The sequence below is a fragment of the Microcaecilia unicolor genome, chromosome 4, assembly GCF_901765095.1.
Source record: "Microcaecilia unicolor chromosome 4, aMicUni1.1, whole genome shotgun sequence".
Classification (NCBI taxonomy): Eukaryota; Metazoa; Chordata; class Amphibia; order Gymnophiona; family Siphonopidae; genus Microcaecilia; species Microcaecilia unicolor.
Genome location: NC_044034.1, coordinates 326,993,362 through 327,019,004, shown reverse-complemented (window position 1 = coordinate 327,019,004; position 25,643 = coordinate 326,993,362). Strand labels below are relative to the sequence as shown.

At 42.1% G+C, this 25,643-nt stretch overlaps 1 protein-coding gene across 1 annotated transcript in view; it reads left to right on the top strand.

The window, feature by feature from the left end:
• The window catches only part of UNC5D (unc-5 netrin receptor D), a 794,061-nt gene that overhangs the window by 573,930 nt on the left and 194,488 nt on the right, over positions 1-25,643 (top strand). Inside the window, 3 exon segments of the mRNA XM_030201960.1 lie at positions 173-353; positions 10,774-10,941; positions 13,049-13,213. Of these exon segments, the coding sequence (XP_030057820.1) occupies positions 173-353; positions 10,774-10,941; positions 13,049-13,213 (514 nt within the window).

The window sequence follows — 25,643 nt, the reverse complement described above, 5'->3', positions numbered from 1 at the left end:
TTGATGGTTGTGCTCAGAATTCTTAGTTATCATCTAAATGTTTGAAAAAAACTGAGACCGAAACTTCACCTGTATCTCACCAGATTTGTTTTTTCAGCATGCATCTTCCTTTCTTGTTGACTAATTCCTGGACATCCCCTCCCCCCCAACCCTTCCTCTGCCTCTTCCATAGGTGGAATGGCTAAAGAATGAAGAAATCATAGATTCAATCGTAGATGAGAACATTGACACCAGAGCTGATCACAACCTGATCATCCGCCAGGCTCGTCTCTCTGATTCTGGAAACTACACGTGCATGGCCTCCAATATAGTTGCTAAGAGAAGGAGCAACTCTGCCACTGTTGTGGTTTACGGTAAGTAGGATCTGATGGGGAAAACAGAGCTACCAAATCCATCCCTTCCCCCTACTACCATCTTGCTATTGAATATAATTATTGAATTGGGGATTGGCCTTTTGCTAACAAGGTGGATGTACATTCAAGATGGACTTTTAGAACTTTTTCGAAAACACAGTTGTTTGCTTTTCAGAGGCACATAACAGAAATAAATTTATGAGCTGGCCTGGTATCTTGTATGTAGGGTTTATGATTTTAGGTTTCACCAATACATACAGTGGTGGAAATAAGTATTTGATCCCTTGCTGATTTTGTAAGTTTGCCCACTGACAAAGACATGAGCAGCCCATAATTGAAGGGTAGGTTATTGGTAACAGTGAGAGATAGCACATCACAAATTAAATCCGGAAAATCACATTGTGGAAAGTATATGAATTTATTTGCATTCTGCAGAGGGAAATAAGTATTTAATCCCTCTGGCAAACAAGACCTAATACTTGGTGGCAAAACCCTTGTTGGCAAGCACAGCGGTCAGACGTCTTCTGTAGTTGATGATGAGGTTTGCACACATGTCAGGAGGAATTTTGGTCCACTCCTCTTTGCAGATCATCTCTAAATCATTAAGAGTTCTGGGCTGTCGCTTGGCAACTCGCAGCTTCAGCTCCCTCCATAAGTTTTCAATGGGATTAAGGTCTGGTGACTGGCTAGGCCACTCCATGACTTCTTCCTGAGCCACTCCTTTGTTGCCTTGGCTGTATGTTTTGGGTCATTGTCGTGCTGGAAGACCCAGCCACGACCCATTTTTAAGGCCCTGGCGGAGGGAAGGAGGTTGTCACTCAGAATTGTACGGTACATGGCCCCATCCATTCTCCCATTGATGCGGTGAAGTAGTCCTGTGCCCTTAGCAGAGAAACACCCCCAAAACATAACATTTCCACCTTCATGCTTGACAGTGGGGACGGTGTTCTTTGGGTCATAGGCAGCATTTCTCTTCCTCCAAACACGGCGAGTTGAGTTCATGCCAAAGAGCTCAATTTTTGTCTCATCTGACCACAGCACCTTCTCCCAATCACTCTCGGCATCATCCAGGTGTTCACTGGCAAACTTCAGACGGGCCGTCACATGTGCCTTCCGGAGCAGGGGGACCTTGCGGGCACTGCAGGATTGCAATCCGTTATGTCGTAATGTGTTACCAATGGTTTTCGTGGTGACAGTGGTCCCAGCTGCCTTGAGATCATTGACAAGTTCCCCCCTTGTAGTTGTAGGCTGATTTCTAACCTTCCTCATGATCAAGGATACCCCACGAGGTGAGATTTTGCGTGGAGCCCCAGATCTTTGTCGATTGACAGTCATTTTGTACTTCTTCCATTTTCTTACTATGGCACCAACAGTTGTCTCCTTCTCGCCCAGCGTCTTACTGATGGTTTTGTAGCCCATTCCAGCCTTGTGCAGGTGTATGATCTTGTCCCTGACATCCTTAGACAGCTCCTTGCTCTTGGCCATTTTGTAGAGGTTAGAGTCTGACTGATTCACTGAGTCTGTGGACAGGTGTCTTTCAACAGGTGACCATTGCCGACAGCTGTCTGTCATGCAGGTAACGAGTTGATTTGGAGCATCTACCTGGTCTGTAGGGGCCAGATCTCTTACTGGTTGGTGGGGGATCAAATACTTATTTCCCTCTGCAGAATGCAAATAAATTCATATACTTTCCACAATGTGATTTTCCGGATTTAATTTGTGATGTGCTATCTCTCACTGTTACCAATAACCTACCCTTCAATTATGGGCTGCTCATGTCTTTGTCAGTGGGCAAACTTACAAAATCAGCAAGGGATCAAATACTTATTTCCACCACTGTAAAAAAGAAAGAGGCACTTTTACAAAGCCTCAAGAGGGCTAACACGTGGGTAGAGCATGCCAAATCAGCACTACCGCCGGGGTAGCATGTGTGCCCAATGATAATTCTGAGTTTGGCATGTTGCCGAATCCTGCGGTAGGAAATACTTTTCTATTTCCTACCGCGGGGGACATTCCTGGAGGTAATCAGCAGGGTGGCCACGTTGGTGCACGCTGCGTGGTTACCACGTGAATAGAGTGTGAGCCCTTACCGCCAAGTCAATGGCTGGCAATAAGGGCTCAGGCTGCAAATTTTTTGTGCACGCCCATTTCAAAATGGTCTCTTTCCCAGCCGCAGTAAAAAGTGGCCCGGTGCGCTCCAAAAAGACGCGCCCACATTACCACAGGTCACTTTTTTACTCTAGCTTTGTAAAAGGACCCCTAAAATAGGTGTTTTTTTTTTTTTTTTGCATAAACACCAGAAAAACACCACTTCCTCTAGTACTCTGTCACCCCTTCCCTGTCTTCTTTTATCATCCACTCAGTTTTTATGCCTTTTCTACACTGATGACTCCTAAGTGACACAAGCATACATATATGATTCAGTGCAAATCAAAAAATCCAGATGCTAGAAATCCAGACCACCTGCGAATATGGAACCTTTGAAACTGAGAAATCTGGACTCTTTGAAACCCAAACCTTTTCCAGTAGACATAGCTATAAAGATGCAGGCATGGGACCATTTTCGTGTACGCATCACTCCCAGGTCTACTGGTTCCACTACCTGTGATGTAAGAAGCTTACAACATAGGGGGTTAGACTTGCAACCTAGCAGCAATACGCACAGGGAAATGGTCCCAAGCCTGCATCTTTACAGCTGTGTTTACGAAGCTGATTGAGCACAGCAACAAGAGGGTAAGTGGGAGGGAGGGGAAATACTGTAGATAGGATATTGGAAATTGGGATGCAGGAGAGTACCCTAGATCTGTGCTATTAAGGCTGAAAACGGTTAGAATCTTGGATGGAGATTCGAATATACTCTAGAGGAGGGGGCGAGCAGTTTTGTTGAGGCCAGCAAAGTGCTATGACAATCAGTGTAAGTCAGATTTCTCTGAGACACAAGCCATGCTGGATGGAGAGAAATGAGAAAGACAGGATGATGGCGGATGGAGAAGAGAGAGAGAGGGAGAGGGAGAGAGAAAGAAAGAAAGAAAGAGAGAGAGAGACGCTGGATGGGGAAGAGAGAAAGACAGAGAGGGGGACTGGATAAGAGAAGAGAGGCAGAGATGGGGTAATGCTGGATGGGGAGAGAGAGAGAGAGATGAGGGTAATGCTGGAGGGGGGAAGAGATACAAGACAGAAAGAGAGAGACACTGGATGGGGATGAGAGATGGATGGGGTGATGTTGGATGGGGGAAAGAGAGAGAGAGAGTGATGCTGGATGGGACAAGCAAGTCTAGTGGGTGTGTACTAAAATCCTTTTACAGTACCATCTTCCTTTGATTTTTTATTCTTAGTCCCCCTCTCCTAATGTGGTCTAATTCAATGAGATATACTATTTCAGTTTCTTTGTATGTTTTTCCTGTAAATATACCCATTTTAGTAAATGAAGCATTCTGTATTTATTAATGAATAAATGAACACAATTTGCCTGTTCTTCTCTTCTTTATTCTTCCTTAAATTTTAATTTTTAAAAGTACTGCCTGAGAATCCAGAAAATCCAAAAATCTGAATTGACCCAATCCCCAATCAGTCTGAATTTTTGGACTTGTACTGTAATACTGGAAAAGATACTCAGTAAATAGAATCCATGGCATGAAAACATTGATTTTTATTGTACCATTAAAGAACTCCTAAGTAGCTGGAAAGAAAATAAACACCTAATTGTGCATTATAAATGCCTAAAAATAGAAATCCTACATATATGGCAAGTCCTGTACATTACCATTTGGAAGGGCTCTGGTTCAGTTCCCAGGTCATGACCTCTGCTCTCTGGGTCAGCTGGGACTGGGGTTGCTGTGAAAGCCATGTTTACATGTAGAGGGGCATGGTTGTGGAGGGGTTGTGGTTGTGGTCATTTTGTATGGGGATGATCCCTGGATGCTCAGAATCGGGACACCAGGTTGTAATGTTCTGAAGGGGGTCGGGCTACCTGACTCAGACACAGGATGCTTTGCTGCAATGATCCAAATAAAGTTGGGGTCATGGACATATAAAACACAGGAGTAAAATCCCCAGGTAGCAGGAATGGAGGTTTGTGGTGTCAGATCTTAGTATGAGACTGATTTGAACTGGAGACTGAAGAAGTAGGAGAGAACTGCAAGGTCATGAAACAAAAGAACACAATCTAGGTGGCCTCTCTAGGGCTTCTTTCCATGTTGTCAATAATTTTGTCTCTTCTGATTATACAGACAAACAAAACTATTCCACAGCCCTGAGCTCTTTTTTTATAAAGGCAATATAGGGGGTAATTCTGTAAAGAAGCTGCTAACATTTACATATGGAAAGTTGGGGATGACCAATAAAAAGTAAATAAAAAAAATGAAATGGTATTACATCAAGGAATGACAAACAAAAATGTTATTATGTTAAAAACTAGACCAACGAGCCTGTAAGAAATCAATTCCTCAGAACGTGGAAGTTCAGAAGAAGGACTCGACATGGTGCCATACTTCATCAGGAGTCACAACAATCTGGGACCATAAATAAAAGTACAATCAAAAGACATAATATACCATACAGTTTTCAAATACAAATATAATGGGGCTGATATTCAGGCCACAGGAGGCAGTCCGAAGAACTCCCGCGGTTGGCGGTGAGGCTGAATATTCAATACCAAGCTGTTTCCGGTGATTGGCATTGAATATCTGGTTAAATTTTGACCAGTTTATTTATTTATTTGTTACATTTATATCCCACATTTTCCCACCTATTTGTAGGCTCAATGTAGCTTACTTAGTACCGGAGAGGCGTTACAGACTCCGGTGTAAACAAATAGAAAGTGATGTTGTGGTAAGATAAAGTTCATGTGGCACAGCCACACTAAGGTTTAAACTTAACCAGCCAAGTTAATATTCAGCGCTGGCCAGTTAAGTTTATAGCGGCCAAAGATAGGACAGATTTTGAGTGGCCTGATTTGGCTGAATATTCAAGGCTAGCCAGCTATATCACGCAATGTAGCCAGTTAGTCACTATGGGGGAGATTCTAAATATGGCGCCTAAAATATTGGCGTGGAAATCAATGCTGACTAAATGTATTCTGTAAGTGGTGCCTAAATTTAGGCTCAGTATATAGAATGAGCTTAGTTCATATCTCAGCACCTAAAACTGTGCACCTCCATTTACACCAGCGAAAGCATGGCATAAATCCCGGCATGTAGATTTAGGCTCACTGGGCCATATTCTATAACTATGCACATAAATTTTGGACCATGAAACTCTCATTTCCCTGCCCATAACCATGCCTCTTTTTGCCTGCATGCATTAGAACTTAAGCGCACTGCATTACAGAATGCGCTTAGCGAGCTGTGCATATGAATTCTAATTATTGCCAATTAGTGCTCATGTTTGCTTGTTAAGAGCTGTTATCAACGTTGATTAGCTTGCTAAGCCAATTAAGTTATGTGCATTGTTGTAGAATATGCTTCGATTTTGGCGTGCATCTCTAGGCACGCTATATAGAATTTGGGGGTATGTGCTGACCACGATTTTTCAGTGGGAGATAGCTGTCTGTCTCCTGCTGAGTTTTTGTGGCCGGTTAAATAGCGCTGCCTATTGGCCAGAATGGATATAAATGTTACATAAACAATTACAAAAGGTTTCAAGTCTAGACATACTAAATCACTGTATTATTACACAAGTAACTAAAAAAAAATGATGTACTATTTTAAATGAATTTGAATATGTTCCTTTTTATTTGTTTTTGTTATTTATTTATTATTGGTCCTCCTCTACTTTTCCACTTGTATTTTATCGTAGGAGATTTTTTTTCTTCATTTTGCTAACATTTACATGTCAGTTATGCATGTAAATGTTCATGACACTAGCATATGTGTACATATGTAGACACCGTATATGCCCTATGGTGTGGATATTATATATATATGTGTGTCTATGCGCTATTCTCTAAAAGGACACCCATCTGTGATAGCACAAGGGTGACTCCGATTGGAGCGTGGGCGGGACACACATTAACATGGGTAACTTATAGGGCCCAATATTCAGACCACAGAAGGCAGCCCGCATAAGTGCCGCGATTGGCGCTGACCCCGGATATTCACTGCCTGGCCATTTCCAGTGACCGGCATTAAACTCTGGAATTCGTTGCCAGGGAATGTGATAAAGGCGGTCAGCTTAGCAGAGTTAAAAAATAGGTTTGGACGGCTTCCTAAAGGAAAAGTCCATAGACCGTTATTAAATGGACTTTGGGGAAAATCCACTATTTCTGGGATAAGCAGTACAAAATGTTTTGTACATTTTGGGGATTTTGGCGGGATTTGTGACCTGGATTGGCCACTGTTGGAAACAGGATGCTGGGCTTGATGGACCTTTGGTCTTTCCCAGTATGGCAATACTTATGTACTTATGAATATCTGGGATTTTTTTTTGTCCGGCTCAAACTTAACCGGTTAATGGGGTCTTTTACTAAGCCCTGTAGGCACCTACATGTGCCCAACAAGCGCCAATTTGGAACTACCACCCGGCTACTGCGTGGCCCGGGCGGTGATTTCATTTTTTTATGCACAGCCACTACGCTCGCTGAAAAATGTCCGGTGTGCAGCGCTAACCAGGTGGTAATCGGCAGTGTATGCGCACTGATGATTACCGCCCAGTTAATGTGTGATACTTTACCGCTAAGTCAATGGGTGGCTGTAAGGTCACATCCATTTAGGCCATGTTTTACTTGGTGTAAATCCCGACGCCTAAATTAGGTTCAGATCGGGTATAGATTTTAGAAACACCTGCGCCCCACCCATGGCCACTCCCCCTTTTCACCTATGCAACTTAGAATTTAGGGGCACCACGTTATAGAATAACACTTAGCGAGTTGTGCGCGTAAATCTCAATGCCAATTAGTGCTGATAATTGCTTGTTAGCATCTAATTAACTGCTCTGATTAGCTAGTTAAGCAATTAAGTTATGCACATTGTTATAGAATACGCTTCGGTTTCCATGCAGATTTTCAGGCGCCATAGTTAGAATCCGGGGGTATGCGCTAACCGGGAATATTCAGCTGAGATAACCATCTATCTCCCACTGAATATTGGTGGTTAGCCAGCTAAATACTATTTAACCAGCCAGGACCCGTTCCTGCTCAGTTAAATAGCACTGAATGTCGGCTGGATAGAATTCGGTACTATGCCTGCCATAGACATGGTGTAAGTATGTGTGCAAAATTCTATATTGCACACATACTTACACCATGTCTATGGCAGGCATAGATGCTTGCATTTAAGCACATACCCGCATATACACCTGGGTACACTTGTATTCTATAAAAGAAGGTAGACACCTACTTTCCTTTGTTAACTATGTGCCTACTAGGCACCCTCTAGATCAGTGGTTCCCAAACAGCGTGGAACAGCGTGGAGTATTAACACCCATATGATCAGAGCTAATAGCATGCAAATGTAGGTGCATTATTAGCTCTGATAATGGGGGTACTTCTGCAGAAGGATTGTGCCTGGGTATGTGCCCAAGGCACAATCTTTCCACAGAAGTTGCTTGACAGGTCCGGGCTGTCAAAAAAGAAAAAAAAGCCTGGACCTGCCAAACAGCAGAAGAGATTTAACAGGTTCAGGATTTTCTCCTAAACCTGTAAAACCTAAGGCCTCCCCCCACCCCCCAAACACAAGGCCTTGAGGTCTGGTGAACCTCCTGCTCCCCACCAACTCCCCAACATTATTAAAAAAGACGTGGTGGTGGTCTAGTAGGGCCACTAACCCTGATCCCCAACACTAACAAGACCCTGGTGGCTCAGTGGGACCGCTAGCCCTCCACACCCGCTCTGGCACACCCGTGGCGGCCTACCTCGAAGTTGGAGGAGGGGTGGGACTAGCACTCCCTCCCTCCTCTGCGGACGCCTCCTCAAAATGGTGGCACCCTGCCCTGCCTGGTGCATCCTGAGATGGACAGGGTGGGGTTTAACTTCCATATAAGGGGTGCAGGCAAACAGGGGTGCTAGTCCGGTGCTATTGGCCTCTAGCGCTTGTGTTTGCTTTTGATCAGGATATTCACAATCAATATTCATGAGAAAGATTTCTCTCATGAATATTCATTGTGGATGTCCTGAAAACCTGACTGTCTAGGGTGCCTCCAGGACCAGGTTTAGGAACCTCTGTTCTAGGCGCTTATATATAGGTGCACTGTGCTTATTCCCCTCATTCTATAAACTTGCGTGCTCAACCTGACGATTAGTGTGCAAAGTTGTGCTCCCAAGTTACAGAATAAGGTCAGTTACATTCATAATTTAATTGAATAAATAGATTCTAATTGGCTTTAACAACCAATTAAGGAAAATAATTGATGTTAATTGGGGCTAATTGGTATTAATTAGTGGGTATGCATATATCTTCCCTTAGTCAGTATTCTATCAAATGTGCATGTAATTACCACAGTATACAAGTTGTACTTCCTTATAATTTCTTATCAGAATCTCCCCCAGTTGTATTGTGGACTTAATAGGGGGTGATTTTCTTGTTATTTATTTTTCTTTTATTTAAATTGTGTTGTATTTCTTTTTGTGATTTATTACAAACTATCACTCTTTTTTGTTCAACTTTATATTTGTATTATTGTCTAAAATTCAGTAAATATATATTTTTAAAAGTAGGTGCTGTGCTTCCTAGCACCTACTTTTGTGAATGTATAAAACTAGGCAATTTTGTAAGCACTTACGCATTTAAAATGCTGTTCTACCTGCACAAGGGGCCTTTCCTAAAACTTAGCGTGTGCTAAAGGACATTATCTATATTTTATACCTATAGGCCACATAGCACTTAAAGGACATTAACCCCGGATTCTATATGTGGCACCCAGATTTGGGTGCCTAAATTTGGGTGTGATCCTGAGATGTGCATGCAACTTAATTGGCTACAAGCTGCTAATGAGCAGTAATTGGCTGCTAACAACCAATCATTAGCATTAATTAACACCAATTAGGATTTTCATGTGCTTCTGGCTGTTTCCTAGTCTATAACGCTTGGCGCCCAAAGTCGCCAAAAATTGTGTGCACAAATTTGGGCGTGTGCCTGATTTGTATGCACAATTTAATTGAATAATGAGCCAATTAGTGCAAATAATTGGCATCTTAACAAGCAATTATTGGCACTAATTGAAATCAATTAACATGTTCGCACACAAATTTAGGTGTGTGATCCATGCCTAAATTGTACATACATCCCGGAAAAAGGGTCACGGAAATGGGAGAGTCATAGGCTTTTAGGGGTGGCGTGTGGGCTTGGATTCCAGTTTCGTGCACAATTATAGAATAATGGGGTTCTGTGTGTAAATTTGTTCAGGGGCACTTGCACCACATTTTCATTGATGCAAATGGATGCGTCTAAATTTACGCACGACCCCTACACTTCAGCGCTATTCTATAAGCCATGCCTGGGCATGGCTTATAGAATAATGCTTAAGCGGTGTTTTTCCATGCTGGTTTTTTTTAGGTATGATTTATAGAATTCACCCCATTGTGTGCAACTCAACAAGGGTTGGGCCATAGGAGGAGCATGGACCTGTCAAGAGCATTCCAAAAAATCATGCACATAATTACAGAATAATGGGTCAGTGAGCTCAATTTACACCAGATTTCAACAAGTCTAGTGCACAAAGTTAGGACACGGGAATCAGTACTAAGCTCAGTTCTATAAAGAGTGTGAGCCATTTATAGAATCATAATTAGTGCTGATCTTTTCCAGCACCCATTTTTGAGCATCATTTATAAAACCTAAGGGCTAGATTCTATATATGGCGGCTAAAAAATCTGCGTGTAAGAAATTTCCGCCTAAGCGTATTCTACAAGTGGTGCCTAGATTCAGGCATGGTATGTAGCATACACTTAGTTGATATCCTAGTGCCAAGAACTATACACCACGGAAATGTGTCATAAATACTGGCGCATAGATATAGGCGCAGAGGGGCATATTCTATAAAAGTGCACATAAATTTTAGAACGCCAATTTCCCCACCCATAACGACGCCTGTTTATGGCTGTACGCATTAGAATTTAAGTACTGTGCATTATAGAACATGCTTAGTGAGTTGTGTGCATAAATTCTAAATTATTGCCAATTAGTACTCATAATTGCTTGTTAAGTGCTGTTAAACATGCTGATTAGCTTGTTAAGCCAATTAAGTTGCATGCATTGTTATAGAATATGCTTGGATTTCAGCACGGAATACTAAGCGCAATATAGAGAATCCAGGGGTAAAAGTCCATTAGCGCAAGATAAGCTTATACAATTACCTCAAGTCGCTTATAAAATTACCCCCAAAATTGTGTCCCTATGCAATGGAAAAGTTCCACAACATTTTCAGTGAGAAGAAGAATGTTTAGCACTTAAAAGCTTAATTGTACATTGCCATAATTCTTTGGCAGTGAACGGAGGCTGGTCGTCTTGGACAGAGTGGTCATCGTGCAACGTGCGCTGTGGCAGGGGATGGCAAAAACGATCCCGGACCTGCACCAACCCCGCTCCACTCAACGGAGGTGCTTTCTGCGAGGGAATGTCTGTGCAGAAAATCACTTGCACTTCGCTGTGTCCTGGTGAGATATGTACGGTTACCTACGGCAAAAAGGTAGACAGTATAAAACCACATCATGCAGTAATGAAGAAAACCGCTGGGCTTCGTGCACTGTATGTCAGGACATCTGACCCACAGATGATGTACATACATCTACAGTCTTCAGACTCTGTTTTCAAAAAGCCATGAAACAAATATTCATTCTTATCTTTATATATATATATATATATATATATATATATATATATATATATATATATATATATATCTTTATTAACAAACAGGTAAAGCATACATTCCAACTTTCAAAAGAAAGCTCATTCAACGTCAATATCCAATCAGTAAAACATGAGAAATAGCAGAATAAAGGCCAACCAACACAGTAGCCAATCAACTAAGTCATACAGCTCTCCTGTTTTTTTTGTTTTTCTTATTTCACATCCCAGGGTATGGGTTGGGTGATAATAGAAAAAGCTCAATCTTTTAACAGAATTCTGACTCGTCTCAGCACCTTGCAGGTTCATTTTTGACTAAGTGGTAATTCTTACATATAGATATCCAGAGGGTGCATGATTGGTGCATGTTCTATAAAGGAAAATAGGCACCAATTTTCCTTTATAGAATGTTAATATAGTTGGATATATGTGCTTACGAGCTTAGGCATGAACGCCAGCCATAGAGGTGGCATATATGTATATACCTATATTCAGGGGCAGCCAAAGGCAAGATGCCGTCTGAGACAGGGATGAGATGCCGCCTCCTCCCCCGGGTCAAGTTCTGGCATCTCCTCCCTTCCTCCTTCCACCCCTTTCCCTGAGCTTAACTTTTTTTCCCATTTTCCAAATGCCGACAGCAGCAACAATTCTCATATGCTGCCCTGCTGCGGCCTGCCTCTAAGGAAACAGGAAGTTACATCAGAGAGGCGGGCTGCAGTAAACAGAAGAAGTTGGTGCCGGCAGCAGGGCAGTGTATGGGAATTGCTGCCATAGCCGACTTTGGAAAAAGAAGGTAAACTCATGAAAGGGGGTGGAGGAAGGAAGGGGGAGATGCCGCTCCAGCAAGAGTGCCGCCTGAGGCCTCCACCTCAGGTGGCCTAATGGTATAGCCACCACTGCCTGTATTCCAGGGATACATTGGTAACTTATAGTATTCTATAAGATACATGCACAACTTGCTCCCCACCTACCCTCCACCCTGAGTCCACTCATATGTATGTCCATCTAAGCACTAGTGGAGATATGCACATAGTTACGGAATAGTGCTTAGGTGGCACATTAGCATATATGCCATTATTCTAATGATTTACATGCATAGGTGGTGCCTAAATGTAGACAAAAGAAAAACAAAACAAAAAGGAGGTAAAATCCTTACGGAACCGTGAGATATAAAAACAAAAAGTGAGGAGAGTGGACGAGGATACCAATTAGTTTATTCATTCACATAAAAAATGACGTAATTAACATTAAAAGTGACCCATAAAAAATGACGCAATTAACATTAAAAGTGACCCACTTTTAATGTTAATTACGTCATTTTTTATGTGAATGAATAAACTAATTGGTATCCTCGTCCACTCTCCTCACTTTTTGTTTTTATATTAGACAAAAGAAAAACACACAGGCCTCAAAAATGGGTATGAAGAATAAAGGTTGTTCTTTGTGCCCATTTTTGAGGCCTCTGTGCTTTTTCTTATGCTGCACAGATCTCACTGCACCATTGAATCCCTCTGCTCTGCTTGCCTAAATGTAGGCAGCCATGTTATAGAATTGTTCCACAACTGCACGATTTTACTAGGTGTACCAGCCTGATTTTAAATGCTGTGCATTTCTGAAAATCATGAGCATGGCCAGGGCTTCTCAGGCATTCACTGTGCTCAGTCCTTTGGCCATGGATGCCCACTTATGGTTGCAAAATCAGATTATTGTTGTAAAAAGATACAAACTGCACCAGCCGACAAAGCTGATGCGTGGCTGTTCAGAGCATTCCTTGTGAACAGATGAAAAGAAATACAGAAATGGTAGGGTGTCTTCAGCTCTATGATAATTTGCTTGCATTACAATAGGATAATAGTAGAGGGTTTTGATGATGGAAGAAATTGCTTCATCTGTCCACTTTACTTGGCTTTGCAGTGGATGGCAGCTGGGAAGTGTGGAGTGAGTGGTCTATCTGCAGCCCAGAATGTGAGCATCAGAGAAACCGGGAATGTATTGCCCCACCTCCCAGGAACGGTGGTAAATTCTGTGAGGGCTTGAGTCAGGAGTCAGAGAACTGCACCGAAGGACTTTGTATTCAAGGTAAAAAAAAAAAAAAAAAAGCACTACTCCAGGAACACAACCCAGACAACCACTGTTAGAATTATTTTGTGCTCTTCTGAGTGAAATCAGCTCAGACATCTCACATGCTTTGCATAGGCAGATCTGTTCTGCAGTTTTCGGAGTTCCCTTTCCTCTGAGGGAAAATCAAACTTAACAGCTTTAGGATTAATGTAGAGCGTTAAACTCTACTTATGCCACAGAAAAGTGTATCAAGAATGGTATGTGGCATTTTGCCAGCCCTTACTGTGAGATTGTCTGTCTAGTCTGTTATGCCTCTCAGAGCGTGTTTACAGTGTAGCCTTAGAAAGGTAAAAGATGGTATTGGAAGCACCTGTCGATGAAGCTGGTAATGATCAAATCAGTAATTTATTCATGCAAGCTTAAAAAATGACAGTGGATGACAAAAGTAAGAGCAAGGGAAGAAGACCAAAAATTGAGTGGGCTAGATAGTCTTTGTCTGTTAATTACTGCAATGTTTCTGAATCAGGTTTCCTGTCCTAGTGTGGCTAGATATGGCACTGTGTCCTTCATATACTAATTAGTATGGCGCTTCAAAGCCATATGTAGGCAAGTTTCTTTCCCCAAATAATGTATTATAATGCAGATTAGATTGATTTGCTTCAGTTTACTGGAAGGAAACAGGAAACATTACCATAATTCCCCAAACACGAAGGAGTGGATCTGTTTCTTAATGCTGTAACTTGTAAAGGCCGGAGCTTCTGTTGAATCACACATGGACATTGTGGGCAATGGGGATAGACGGGGTTCTTTCAGTGTAACCTGCCTACGGTGGCCTCAATGAAACAATGGCGTTCTTTGTGGCGTGTCAATGCATATCATCTGCGATGATGACTGACTGCAGGACAAATGTGTGGTACAGAATGAAATCTTACTTTGGTCTCCAAAGTAAACCAAGGAGCTCATTATTTTCCATTAAAGTCAGCCTTTAGTGCATTAGACTAAGTACTGCTGTGGATGAAAAGAAAATTAATTTTTTTTCTAAACTTATAACATGAGTTCAATACATAGGTAAGGTGGTAAGAGCTAAGCACAAAAAAGATGATTCTATATGCTGACTGTACCAAGCTACTGTTTTCTTACAGAATTTCAGAATTCTCAGACTTTTTTTTCTCTTTTATTGCTGTTTTTTTTTGACAGTCACGATGACACTGCAACACTGAGAGATCATTAGCAAGTGTACTGTTAAAATGGAGTATAGAAGGAGTCTTGTAGGAGAACACTTCATTGTATACATTCTGCTGTTTCAACTTATATGGTTGCCTTTGTAGCATTCTGTTCTTTAATCGTTATGGGATGTTTCTTAAAAACAGCCTTTTCCGTTCTCCTCTGAAGTTTCAAGAGATGATCTGAGGTTATATTTGTGACCAGCACAGTTCCTTGACCAGGTCAGTGTAAAATGAACAGAGTTTTTCACAGACCTAAGGAAGGAATGTACAGTGCTCAAAACAAGTTACAAATATCCAGGAAACAACCAGTACCACCAGCAACTTTTGCTCTCCTTTGTTAAGGTCCATTAAGGTTGAGAAGCAGAGTGATCTCATTATCTCTTTAGTGTTTAGAAATACAGACTTTTTGTAGTCACACCTCCCCTGCTATGGGTTAGTATTGTCTCACTATTAACTATTAACTATTTATACTTTTGTACTAGTTCTTTTCTGTAGGCCAATGCTTTTTTAAAGACTAAAAAAAACACACATGCGTATTGCAGTGGTGTAGCCATACCTGACCTTTTGGGTGGGCCCAGAGCTATTATGGGTGGGCACTAAGTATACAGGTATGAGTAGTGTTTCATTGGATATTACATAATAATGCCTTAGAGCGCACTTGATGAAGGATAAGTAAATAATCCGCCCAACAGTTGTCCTGTGTCAACATAAACCGCCTACATACTTTATGGAACACCACCATTTTCAAATTTACCTTAAAAATTTCTATCCTGCACTATCCCACAATTGTAGGCAATTACTAGACAAACAGCACTTAAACCCGACCAGACATAAGTCTACTATAATGGCAAACATCTCAACACACATCACAGAATCCTGCAAAATAATTATAGCAATGGCACATATTCGTCAAACTTTGCTTTATAACAAATGTAAATGCCTGATTAAACTGTGTTAAAACCACCTTTTTTAAAACGTTAGATAAAAATGGCAAATTGGACACTGGCCTAAAAATATTTGGCAGATCTGTCATAGTCCACAGCTAAGATGTTTCCTCTTACAGTTTTCCACTGAAAAAAAAAAAGTGTATTCAAATCCTGGTAGGACCTCAGTAATAGCAACATTGTCAAAATCCCTTCCCTGACAGATTCTTTGTGAAGTAACATTAAATCTTATGAAGCTTCTTAGAGCCTATGTAGCAAACCTTAACACCATCAATTCTGAACACACAAATATCAATAACAGTACCTTTAAAAAGGCAGCAGTGAATATACACAAGAGCAATATATGTCCCATTGTAAAAGCCAGACAAGTCAGATTGATATAGGTCCCCACACAAAGCACTTGCCAAATCACAGAACAACTCTCACCAATTACAGAATAAAGGATCAAAAATTAGGAACTGTCCTGTAGCCCAGCAGCAACCCCCAAGATGTCAAGTTAACCAGTTCCAGGCTGGAAATTTTGGGGCTGCCTGCATTTCTGCCCACTCCATTCTGCTGCATTATGGGACTCAAGGCACTCAACGGGCACTACAAATCCCACACTGTTTTGGGATATAAGTTCAAAACCAGGACTGCCCCAAAATCTCCAGCCTGGAACTGCATAATTTGGCATCTTTGCAGCCCTGCAAACTAAAAAAAAATAACACCAGAGCTGCAGGGCTCAGCTCACCAGATTTCTTTCACTACTTTCTACACATGGCTGACACTGAGCTAAGCGATTGGAGCAGCGGCGATGTGATGTGCAGGGCCCACCCGTAGCTATGCCCGTAGCTATGCCCCTGGCATATAGCATACCTATGCTGCCCCACCCCACTCAAGGAATGATGACTGAGCACCACCAAAAGCAGCTTACGGTATTGCTTACACATTATTATTCTGTTCTGAAGAGTCAATGAAATCAGTTCATATTTACTGTATGAAATCTTTCAAGTGCTTCGAAAATAGACTTCAAAGATCTCATGAACACTACCAGCTCCTGCAAGAACTGTTGATTTTTAGGACAATTTTGAAAGTTGTTTATGCAGGTAAATAGGCATATAACCAGGCTAAAATAACCTGACTAAATATTGTAACCTATAGTCGTGGCCCTTCTCCAGCTTTCACCCACCCTCTCTCGTGCCCTCTCCCCAGCCTTCACCCAGTCTCTCCTGTGTCCCTTCTCCAGCCTTCACCCAGTCTCTCTCGTGCCCCATCCCCAGCCTTCACCCAGTCTCTCTCATTCCCTCCTTCCCAGCCTTCACCCAGCCTCTCTCATGTCCCCTCCCCAGCCTTCACCAAGCCTCTTTTGTGCCCCAGCCTCTCTCTTGCCCCATCTCCATCCTTCACCCTGCCTCTCTCATGCCCCCTCCCCAGCCTTCACAGCCTCTTTTGTGCCCCCTTCCCACCCATCACCTAGCCTTTCATGCCCTCCCAAGACTTCACCCAGCCTCTCTCGTTTGCCCTCCCAGCATTTACCCAGCCTTTCTCATGCCTTTTCTCTAGCCATCACTCAATCTTTCTCATGCCCTCCTCCTCAGCCTTCACCCAGCCTTTCTCATGCCCCCCTCTCCAGCCTTCACCCAGTTTCTCTCTTGCCCCTCCCCAGCTTTCATGCAGTTTCTCTCATGCACCTCCCCAGCCTTCACCCAGCCTTGCTCGTGCCCCCTTCCCAGCCTTCACCTAGTCTCTTTTGTGCCCCCTCCCCAACCTTCACCCAGCCTTTCTCGTGCCTCTTCTCCAGCCTTCACCCAGCCTTTCTTGTGCCTCTTCTCCAGCCTTCACCCAGTCTCTCTCATGCCCCACTCCCCAGCCTTCCATGAGTCTCTCTTTTCTGTCCCCTCCATCCATTACTCACAGCGCTATTTCAAACTCCTTCTCTTCCCCTGCATGGCAATCATGCTCTGCAGATAGTTAAGTTCTGCGATGCAGGAAGTTAGGGAAGTCTCACTGTTTCAAGTCCTGCAAGACTTCCCCAACTTCCTGTACAGTGTAAATCCTGACACCTATATTAGGTGCAGAGCGGGTGTATTCTATAATAATCCACATAGATTTTTTGAACACCCACTGCATGCTCATAACCACATCCACTTTACAGAACATGCTTAGGGGGTCTATTACAAATCAGCGGTAAGCCCAACGCAGGCTTACCGCATGCTAAAATGGAACTACCACTGGCTCAATGCAGCCACCAGCGGTAGTTAGAGCAGTTTTAACCCAGTGGTAATCAGGTATCACCATGTGCTGCCCAGTTACTGTGGAAGCCCTTACTGCCACCTCAATGGGTGGTAGTAAGTGTTCCCTGCCACATGGCCACGTAGTAAGAGTTATCTTACTATGTGGCCAGTTTTTGGGGGGCATTTTACCAGCTGCGGTAAAAAAGGCCCTGGCGCACAGGAAAAATGGCCCCTGCCACTACCACAGGGACCTTTTTTCCCGCAGCTTAGTAAAAGGATCCCTTAGTGAGTTGTGCATTTAAATTGCAATTAATGCCAATTAGTGCTGATAATTGCTCATTAACGTTCAATTGACAGTGCAGATTAGCTAGTTAATCAATTAAATTACACTCATTGTTAGAGAATATGCTTCGATTTTTGTGCAGAAATTAAGGTGCAATATATAGAATTTGGAGGTTAGTGTATCTTGACTTCAGATGTTAATGCATGTTAAACGTGAAGCCTTTACTCAGCTAATTAAATGGGCCCCCTAAAAGGAGGCATTTCTGTGGGCTTGCATTGTAGGTTGAAGGACGGTTGATCACATTTGTGAACTAAGTAAAATAACAGCTCCAGTCTATCCCGAACTTACTTAAATTTGCATTATCCAGACTGCAATGGACTTAGATACAAATCAATTTATGCATCCAGTTTTTCTTACATAAGTACACAACTGTGGAACGCTTTGCCCAAAACCGTGAAATCTATCCACAACCATCTTAACTTCAGGAAGTCACTGAAAACCAACTTGTTTAAGAAGGCCTACCCCCATGACCCAAATTAACTTTCTACTTCCTGCGACACAGCAAAACTATGGACCATATTGGACTTTTACCACCACCCCTTCTTTATTTCTTTATTTCTTTGTTGCTTTTATTTATGTTTCTTATATGCCTACTACTATATTGTGTATTTGTATTTTACCGAACCAGAGCCTGCCTCTACGGTATTGTGTAAGCCACATCAAGCCTGCAACTAAGTGGGAAAATGTGGGGTATAAATGTGTTAAATAAATAAATAAAATAGATCAGAAGAGGAAAATAGCACATGTGTATGAGAATTCATAAAGTGTAAGCACTGTTTTGGTCATACCCCCTGTCTTCCCACCCCAAAAATATTATTAACTGATTCAAAGTGTATAGAGGCTTGTAACCCCTGGCACCTGCTTGTTTTTTTAAGGGAAACAACATGGGTAAGTTAGATGTAAAATATTGATAAGCAAGGCTAGAAAAGAATTTTAACTGCTTGCTGTAGAGCAATCCTGGTCCTCGAGGGCCACAACCCAGTTGGGTTTTCAAGATTTCCACAAGGAATACGCATGAGATAGAGTTGTATGCACAGCCTCCATTGTACAAAAATCTATCTTATGTATATGCTTTGTGGATATTCTGAAAACCTTTCTATCTAGGTGTGCCCCATGGACTGGGTTCAGAAGCCGTTCACCAGAAAGAGAACTCCTGCTTTTTAGAAGGTTTAGCTTCTATTACAATCTCAAGGTTAAGTAGGTGGAAAGTATCCATTTAGAACATGGGTGGGCAACCATAGCCCTCGAAGACCACAAACCAGTCAGGTTTTCAAGGTTTCCACAATGAATATGCATGAGATTGATTTGTATGTACTGCCTCCATTGTATGCATTTAGATCTCATGTATATTCATTGTGAGACTCTTTAAAACCTGACTGGACTGCAGCCCTCATGCACTGTGGTTGCCCACCCTTGCTATAGAGGGAAAAACTGATAATACAACTTTTTCAGGTATATTAGAAACAGAAAGCCTGTTGATGGGGATCCAAGATGGCTGCTTAGCAGATGCTGTGGTAAAGAGCTCTTGTTGTAATTCCTATTTCAGTGGGGAAGCACAAGGATAAGGTGAGATATGGAGCACCCTGAACCCACAGGGAACTTACCCAAATGACTATTACTCATTTCACGGTAGCATCCTAGACCACTGCAGCCAAGCTTTCCTTGGGACCTATTGAAAGGCCAACTTTGGGCTTGTCTTCTTGGTGATCTAGACACCTCACTCAGTCCTGAACAGTGTTCATCTCCCCCAATGCTGGGGAAAGCCTCAGGGGATATGCTGCAGCTACTGAACATGGAAATAATGCAGGTTGAGGCTGTTGTGTTGGCAGCACTGAAAGATGAAATGTGAAAAGTACAGGCTCCATTACAAAAAGCCTAGTTTGTTGAGAAGTGGAGAATGTTTGAAGATGAGACCACTGCCTCATTTCTATCGGAGGCCTCTGGAGGAGAGATGCAAGCTGGTGGTTAGAACCCTAAGGAGGACATTGCAACTTATATGGCTGGTGTGTCTGCACAGCCTTCAGTAATAACTTTAGATTTAATCTGGCTGCTGTACAGAAAATGGAGAATTCCCTAGCTTCTCATATAGATTTTGTATGGAGCCAGTTAGGTCACTTGTCTCAATGTGTCCCAGAATACAAATCTACTGAATTGGAATCTAAGATTTCAAATGCGGAAACTCAGATGACCGAACTGAAAAATATTCATAATATTATTATAAAGGATGGTTCTGCTCTTCGTAGGAAGCTGAAGTCATTTGAGAACTTATAAAAAAGGCTTACTTTGAGGTTCTTAAATTTTTCTAAGAGTTACTTTGTTTCTCCTTTAGAGAAGTTCTTAAAGTTCCTTCCAAAACAGTTGCCAAAATGTTTTATACTCCATCTCGTTCTGGGGAGAAGAATAGCGAGGAGCAAAGTATTGAAGCAATCTCTGAAGACAGTTGAATGTTACTGCTATGTTGGAAGACTCTCAACTGGGGAAGCTGACATGTGGAATTCTTTTAGTAACTTCTGCCTTAGAACCTGATAAGATCTAGACTAAAATGTTTTTTTGTTTTAGGAATAGAGATGTCACCTTTCTGGGGTAAGCAGTATCTGTTTTTCCAGACATTTCTAAGGCCTCACATTAAAGGTGTAAGGCCTTTGACTGTGGGGGATTCTGTTGTTTTGAAGAGCGCAACTTCTTTGATGCATTTCCCTTTTCTCTGTGTGGTAAGATATGTATATGATCCCATTCAATTGAAACATTTCTTAGAAAATAGATTGGCCCAGAATTTGGGGCATAGTTATCAATTTAGGCTACTGTTAAGACTTGTTATTTTATCACTAACTGATGCTATTTTAGCACAGGAATGATTTTGTGCAACGAGACCTATTTACCAATACATGGGGTTAAGAGTAATATATCTTAACGGTAGCCCACACTGATAAATGCCTCCCTCAGTTTCCTAAATTTGTTTTTGCTGGAAGTTTGGCAGTGAGCAACCATGGGGGCCTTTTTACTAAGCTGTGGTGAAAATGGCTCTGTGCTAGCAGTAGGGGCCATTTTTGCCCCAAATTGAAGAATAGCAAATCAATTGGACAGATGGTATGCACCCCAGACTACTTAAAGAATTGAAAAATGAACTTGGAGAGCTATTGTTATTAACATACAATTTATCTTTAAAATCAAGCATGGTACCGGAAGATTGGAGGGTGACCACTTTAACACCAATTTTTTAAATGGGGTTCCAGAGGTGATCTGGGAAATTATAGACCAGTGAGCCTGATGTCAGTTCCGGGCAAAATGCTAGAGACTATTATTAAAAAAACAAAATTATACAGCATATACATACATGGAGTAATGAGACAAAGCCAACATGGATTTAGTCAAGGGAAATCTTGCCTCACCAATCTACTACATTTCTTTGAAGAGGTGAATAAACATGTGGATAAAGGTGAGCCGGTCGATATTGCATATCTGGATTTAAAAAAAAAACGTTTGAAAAAGTACCCCATGAAAGACTCCTGAGGAAATTAGAAAGTCATGGGATAGGAGGTAGTGTGCTATTGTTGATTAAAAACTGGTTAAAGGATAGAAAACGGAGAGTTGGGTTAATGGTCAGTATTCTCAATGGAGAAGGGTAGATAGTGGGGTTCACCAGGGTTCTGTGCTGGGACTGCTGCTTTTTAACATATTTAGAATTGATCTAGAGATGGGAATAACTAGTGAGGTAATTAAATTTGCTGATGAAACAAAGTTATTCAAAGTTGTTAAATCGCAAGAGGAATATGAAAAATTGCAAGATGACCTTACGAGACTGGGAGACTAGGCATCCAAATGGCAGATGATTTTTAATGTGAGCAAGTGCAAAGTGATGCATGTGGGACAGAGGAACTCAAACTATAGCTACGTAATGCAATATTCCACATTAGGAGTCACCACCCAGGAAAAGGATCTAGGTATTGTTGATGATATGTTGAAACCCTCTGTTCAGTGTGCAGCGGCAGCAAAACAGAAGTAGAATGTTAGGAATTATTAGGACAGGAATGGAAAACAAAAAAAATGAGAATGTTATGCCTTTGTATGGCTCCACGGTGTGAATACTGCGTGCAGTTCTGGTCACCGCATCTCAAAAAAGGTATAGCAGAATTAGACGGGGAATGGAAGGGAAGGGAAATGGGACTTGATATACTGCCTTTCTATGGTTTCTGCAACTACATTCAAAGTGGTTTACATAGTATATACAGGTACTTAGTTGTACCTGGGGCAATGGAGGGTTAAGTGACTTGCCCAGGGTCACAAGGACCTGCAGTGGGAATTGAACGGGGTGACAAAAATGATAAAGGGGATGGGACAACTTCTCTTAGAGGAAAGGCTAAAGAGGCTAAGGCTCTTCAGCTTGGAGAAGAGATGGCTGAGGAAAGATAGGTCTATAAAATAGTGAGTGGAGTGGAAAGGGTAGACGTGAAACACTTGTTTACTTTTGCCAAAAATACTAGGGGCATGCAATGAAGCTACTAAGTAATAAATTTAAAACAAAGTGGAAAACGTATTTCTTCACTCAACGTGTGATTAAACTCTGGAATTTATTGCCAGAGAATGTGGTAAAAAGCACTTAGCTTAGCAGGTTTTAAAAAAGGGTTGGATCATTTCCTAAAAGAAAAATCTTAAAAGCCAATTTTAAGATGGACTTGGGAAAATCCACTGCTTATTTCTAGGATAAGCAACATAAAATCTGACTCACTGTTTGGGATCTTGCCAGGTACTTGTGACCTGGATTGGCCACTGTTAGAAACAGGATACTGAGCTTAATGGACCTTCAGTCTGTCCCAGTATGGCAATGTACATTACAACAGCACAGTACAGCATTTGTATAAGAGAAATATGATAAAAGTTAACTGAATACAAATGATACACTCCAATATGTAGTGAGTTAGAACATTCTTATAACATAGATATGATTATTAATGGTATCAGCTGTATCAGATGACAATTAGGCCACATTATTCTAAGCTGGTAATTGTTTAACAGTTAATAAGAAGTGATGAAACTATTCTTGCACTTGTGTCTGAGTGTGCCTTTGCAATTGCCATTTCCAACCTAATTATTGAGGAAATTTAAAAATAAACCTAAAATGCTGCTTTAGAAACATAGGCCCTGCTGTTCAGCGGCAGGCCACCACTAGATGAAGGCAAGTATCAGCGTAAGAGCTTTATTTTATGGATATATTTGGTGGCGCTCTCTGTTTAATTAGCACTACTAAATAAATATATGTGAGTGGCAACTTCTCCTAGTTTTTTTCATTCTAGTCATGTTGTGAAAATAGCAAACCTAACTTGCATATTGCAGCTAATGAAATAATTGCTGGTAGGGCCCATTGACCATCCTGAAACCTACCTCCCTGTATACACATAACATTTATACATCAGGGGCATAGCCAGACATCGGCAGGAGGGGGGTCCAGAGCCCGAGGTGAGGGGACATATTTTAGCCCCCCCCCCGCCATTGTCGACCCCCCCCCCCCGCAGCCGCCGCCACCATCAACTTTGACCCCCCCCCTGCCGATGACCCTCTTGCTCCCCTCCCACCGCCAGCCCTCCCCCGCCATTGTCTACCTTTGCTGGCGGGGGACCCCAACTCCCGCCAGCCGAGGTCCTCTTTTTCCTTCGTTCTGTTTCTGAGTCTGACGTCCTGCACATTGTATGTGCAGGATGTCAGACTCAGAAACAGAACAAAGGAAGAAGAAGACCTTGGCTGATGGGGGTTGGGTCCCCCACCAGCAAAGGTAGCAGACGGCGACGGCGGGTTGGCGGCGGGAGGGAGGTCGAGAGGGTCGTCGGCAGGGGGTCCAAGGCCAAATCTACGGAGGCCCAGGCCTCCGTGGCCCCATGTAGCTACAACACTGTTATACATATACCCCGGATTCTATATAGCATGACCAAAATTGCATGTGTCAATCTGGTCATATACTGGTTTTGCACGCACTATAATTAACAAGCCAATCAGCGCCGATAATTGCCACTTACTACTACTTATCATTTCTATAGCACTACTAGACGTATGCAGCGCTGTACACTTGAACATGAAGAGACAGTCCCTGCTCGACAGAGCTTACAATCTAATTAGGACAAACAGGACAAATAAGAGATAAGGGAATTACTAAGGTGGGAATGATAAAATATGGGGACTGAACAAGTGAGAAAGGGATAGGAGTTAAAAGCAGCATCAAAAGGTGGGCTTTTAGCCTAGATTTGAAAACGACCAGAGATGGAGCTTGACGTACTGGCTCAGGAAGTCTGTTCCAGGCATAAAGTGCAGCAAGATAAAAGGAACGGAGTCTGGAGTTAGTGGTGGAGAAGGGTGCAGATAAGAGAGACTTACCCAGTGAACGGAATTCCCGAGGAGGAGTGTAGGGAGAGATGTGTGGAGAGGTACTGAGGAGCTGCAGAGTGAATGCATTTGTAAGTCAATAAGAGGAGTTTGAACTGTATGCGGAAATGGATAGGGAGCCAGTGAAGTGACTTGGAGAGGTCTAATATGAGCATAGCGAAACTGGCAGAATAGAAGTTGTGCAGCAGAATTTTGAATAGATTGAAGAGGAGAGAGGTGGCTAAGTGGGAGACCTGTGAGATGCAGTTGCAATAGTCTAATCGAGAGGTGATAAGAGTGTAGATAAGGCTTCTGGTAGTGTGCTCAGAAAAGAAAGGGCGAATGTTGGTGATATTATAGAGAAAGAAATGACAGGTTTTAGCAGTCTGCTGAATACGTGCAGAGAAGGAGAGAGAGAAATCGAAGATGACATTTAACAAGCAATTATTGATACTAATTGGCAATAATTCAAATTTATGTGCACAACTTGCTAGGCATATTCTGTAAAGTGGTGCATGTAAATTCTAAAACATGCTGCCAAAAAGGGGATGTGGCCATGGGCATGGAATGGGCACAACATGAGCGCTCCGTAAATCTATACGCACGGTTATAGGATACACCTGCTCTGCACCTAGCTCAGGAGTCAGAATTCACACCACATTTAACTTAGTGTAAATAGATGCACCTAAAGTTAGGCACAGGCATGGTCGCTAGGCGTATTCTTTAAACCGTGCCTAAATCTAGGTGCTGTTTACAGAATACGCCTAGGTGGAAATATTTTCGGTGTCGATTTTTTGAGCGCCATATATAGAGTCTATTTCATAGGGGCAGATTCAGTAAATAGTATTCAAAATTAGGTGCCAGAAAAAATCTGTACCAAGCGTTATTCTATAAAGCTCGCGCCAGGCTTAACACATTTCAAAGAATAGTGCTTAGCGCAGATTCTCGTGCACAACTTTGGATGCAAGGATTTACACCTGCTGAAACCCGGTATAATTCCCATTGCGCAAGTTGCGCATCCAACCCCAGTATTCTGTCACACTCTGCCGGATACTCCTATATCGCGCCTAGAATTCTGTGCTTGAAATCTAGGCATATTCTATAACAACATGCATAACTTAATTGGTTTAACAAGCCAATCGGCATTTTTAACAGCACTTAACAAGCAATAATGAGCACTAATTGGCAATAACTAGAATTTATACGCACAACTCGGTAAACATATTCTGTAATGAACCATGCCTAAATTATAGAGTGTACAGTTGAAAAGGGATTTGCCATGGGTGGGGAAATGGACTTTTCATGGGCGTTCCCAAATTTATGCGCATTGTTATAGAATATGGCCCCGTATGCGTAAATCTATGCGCCAGG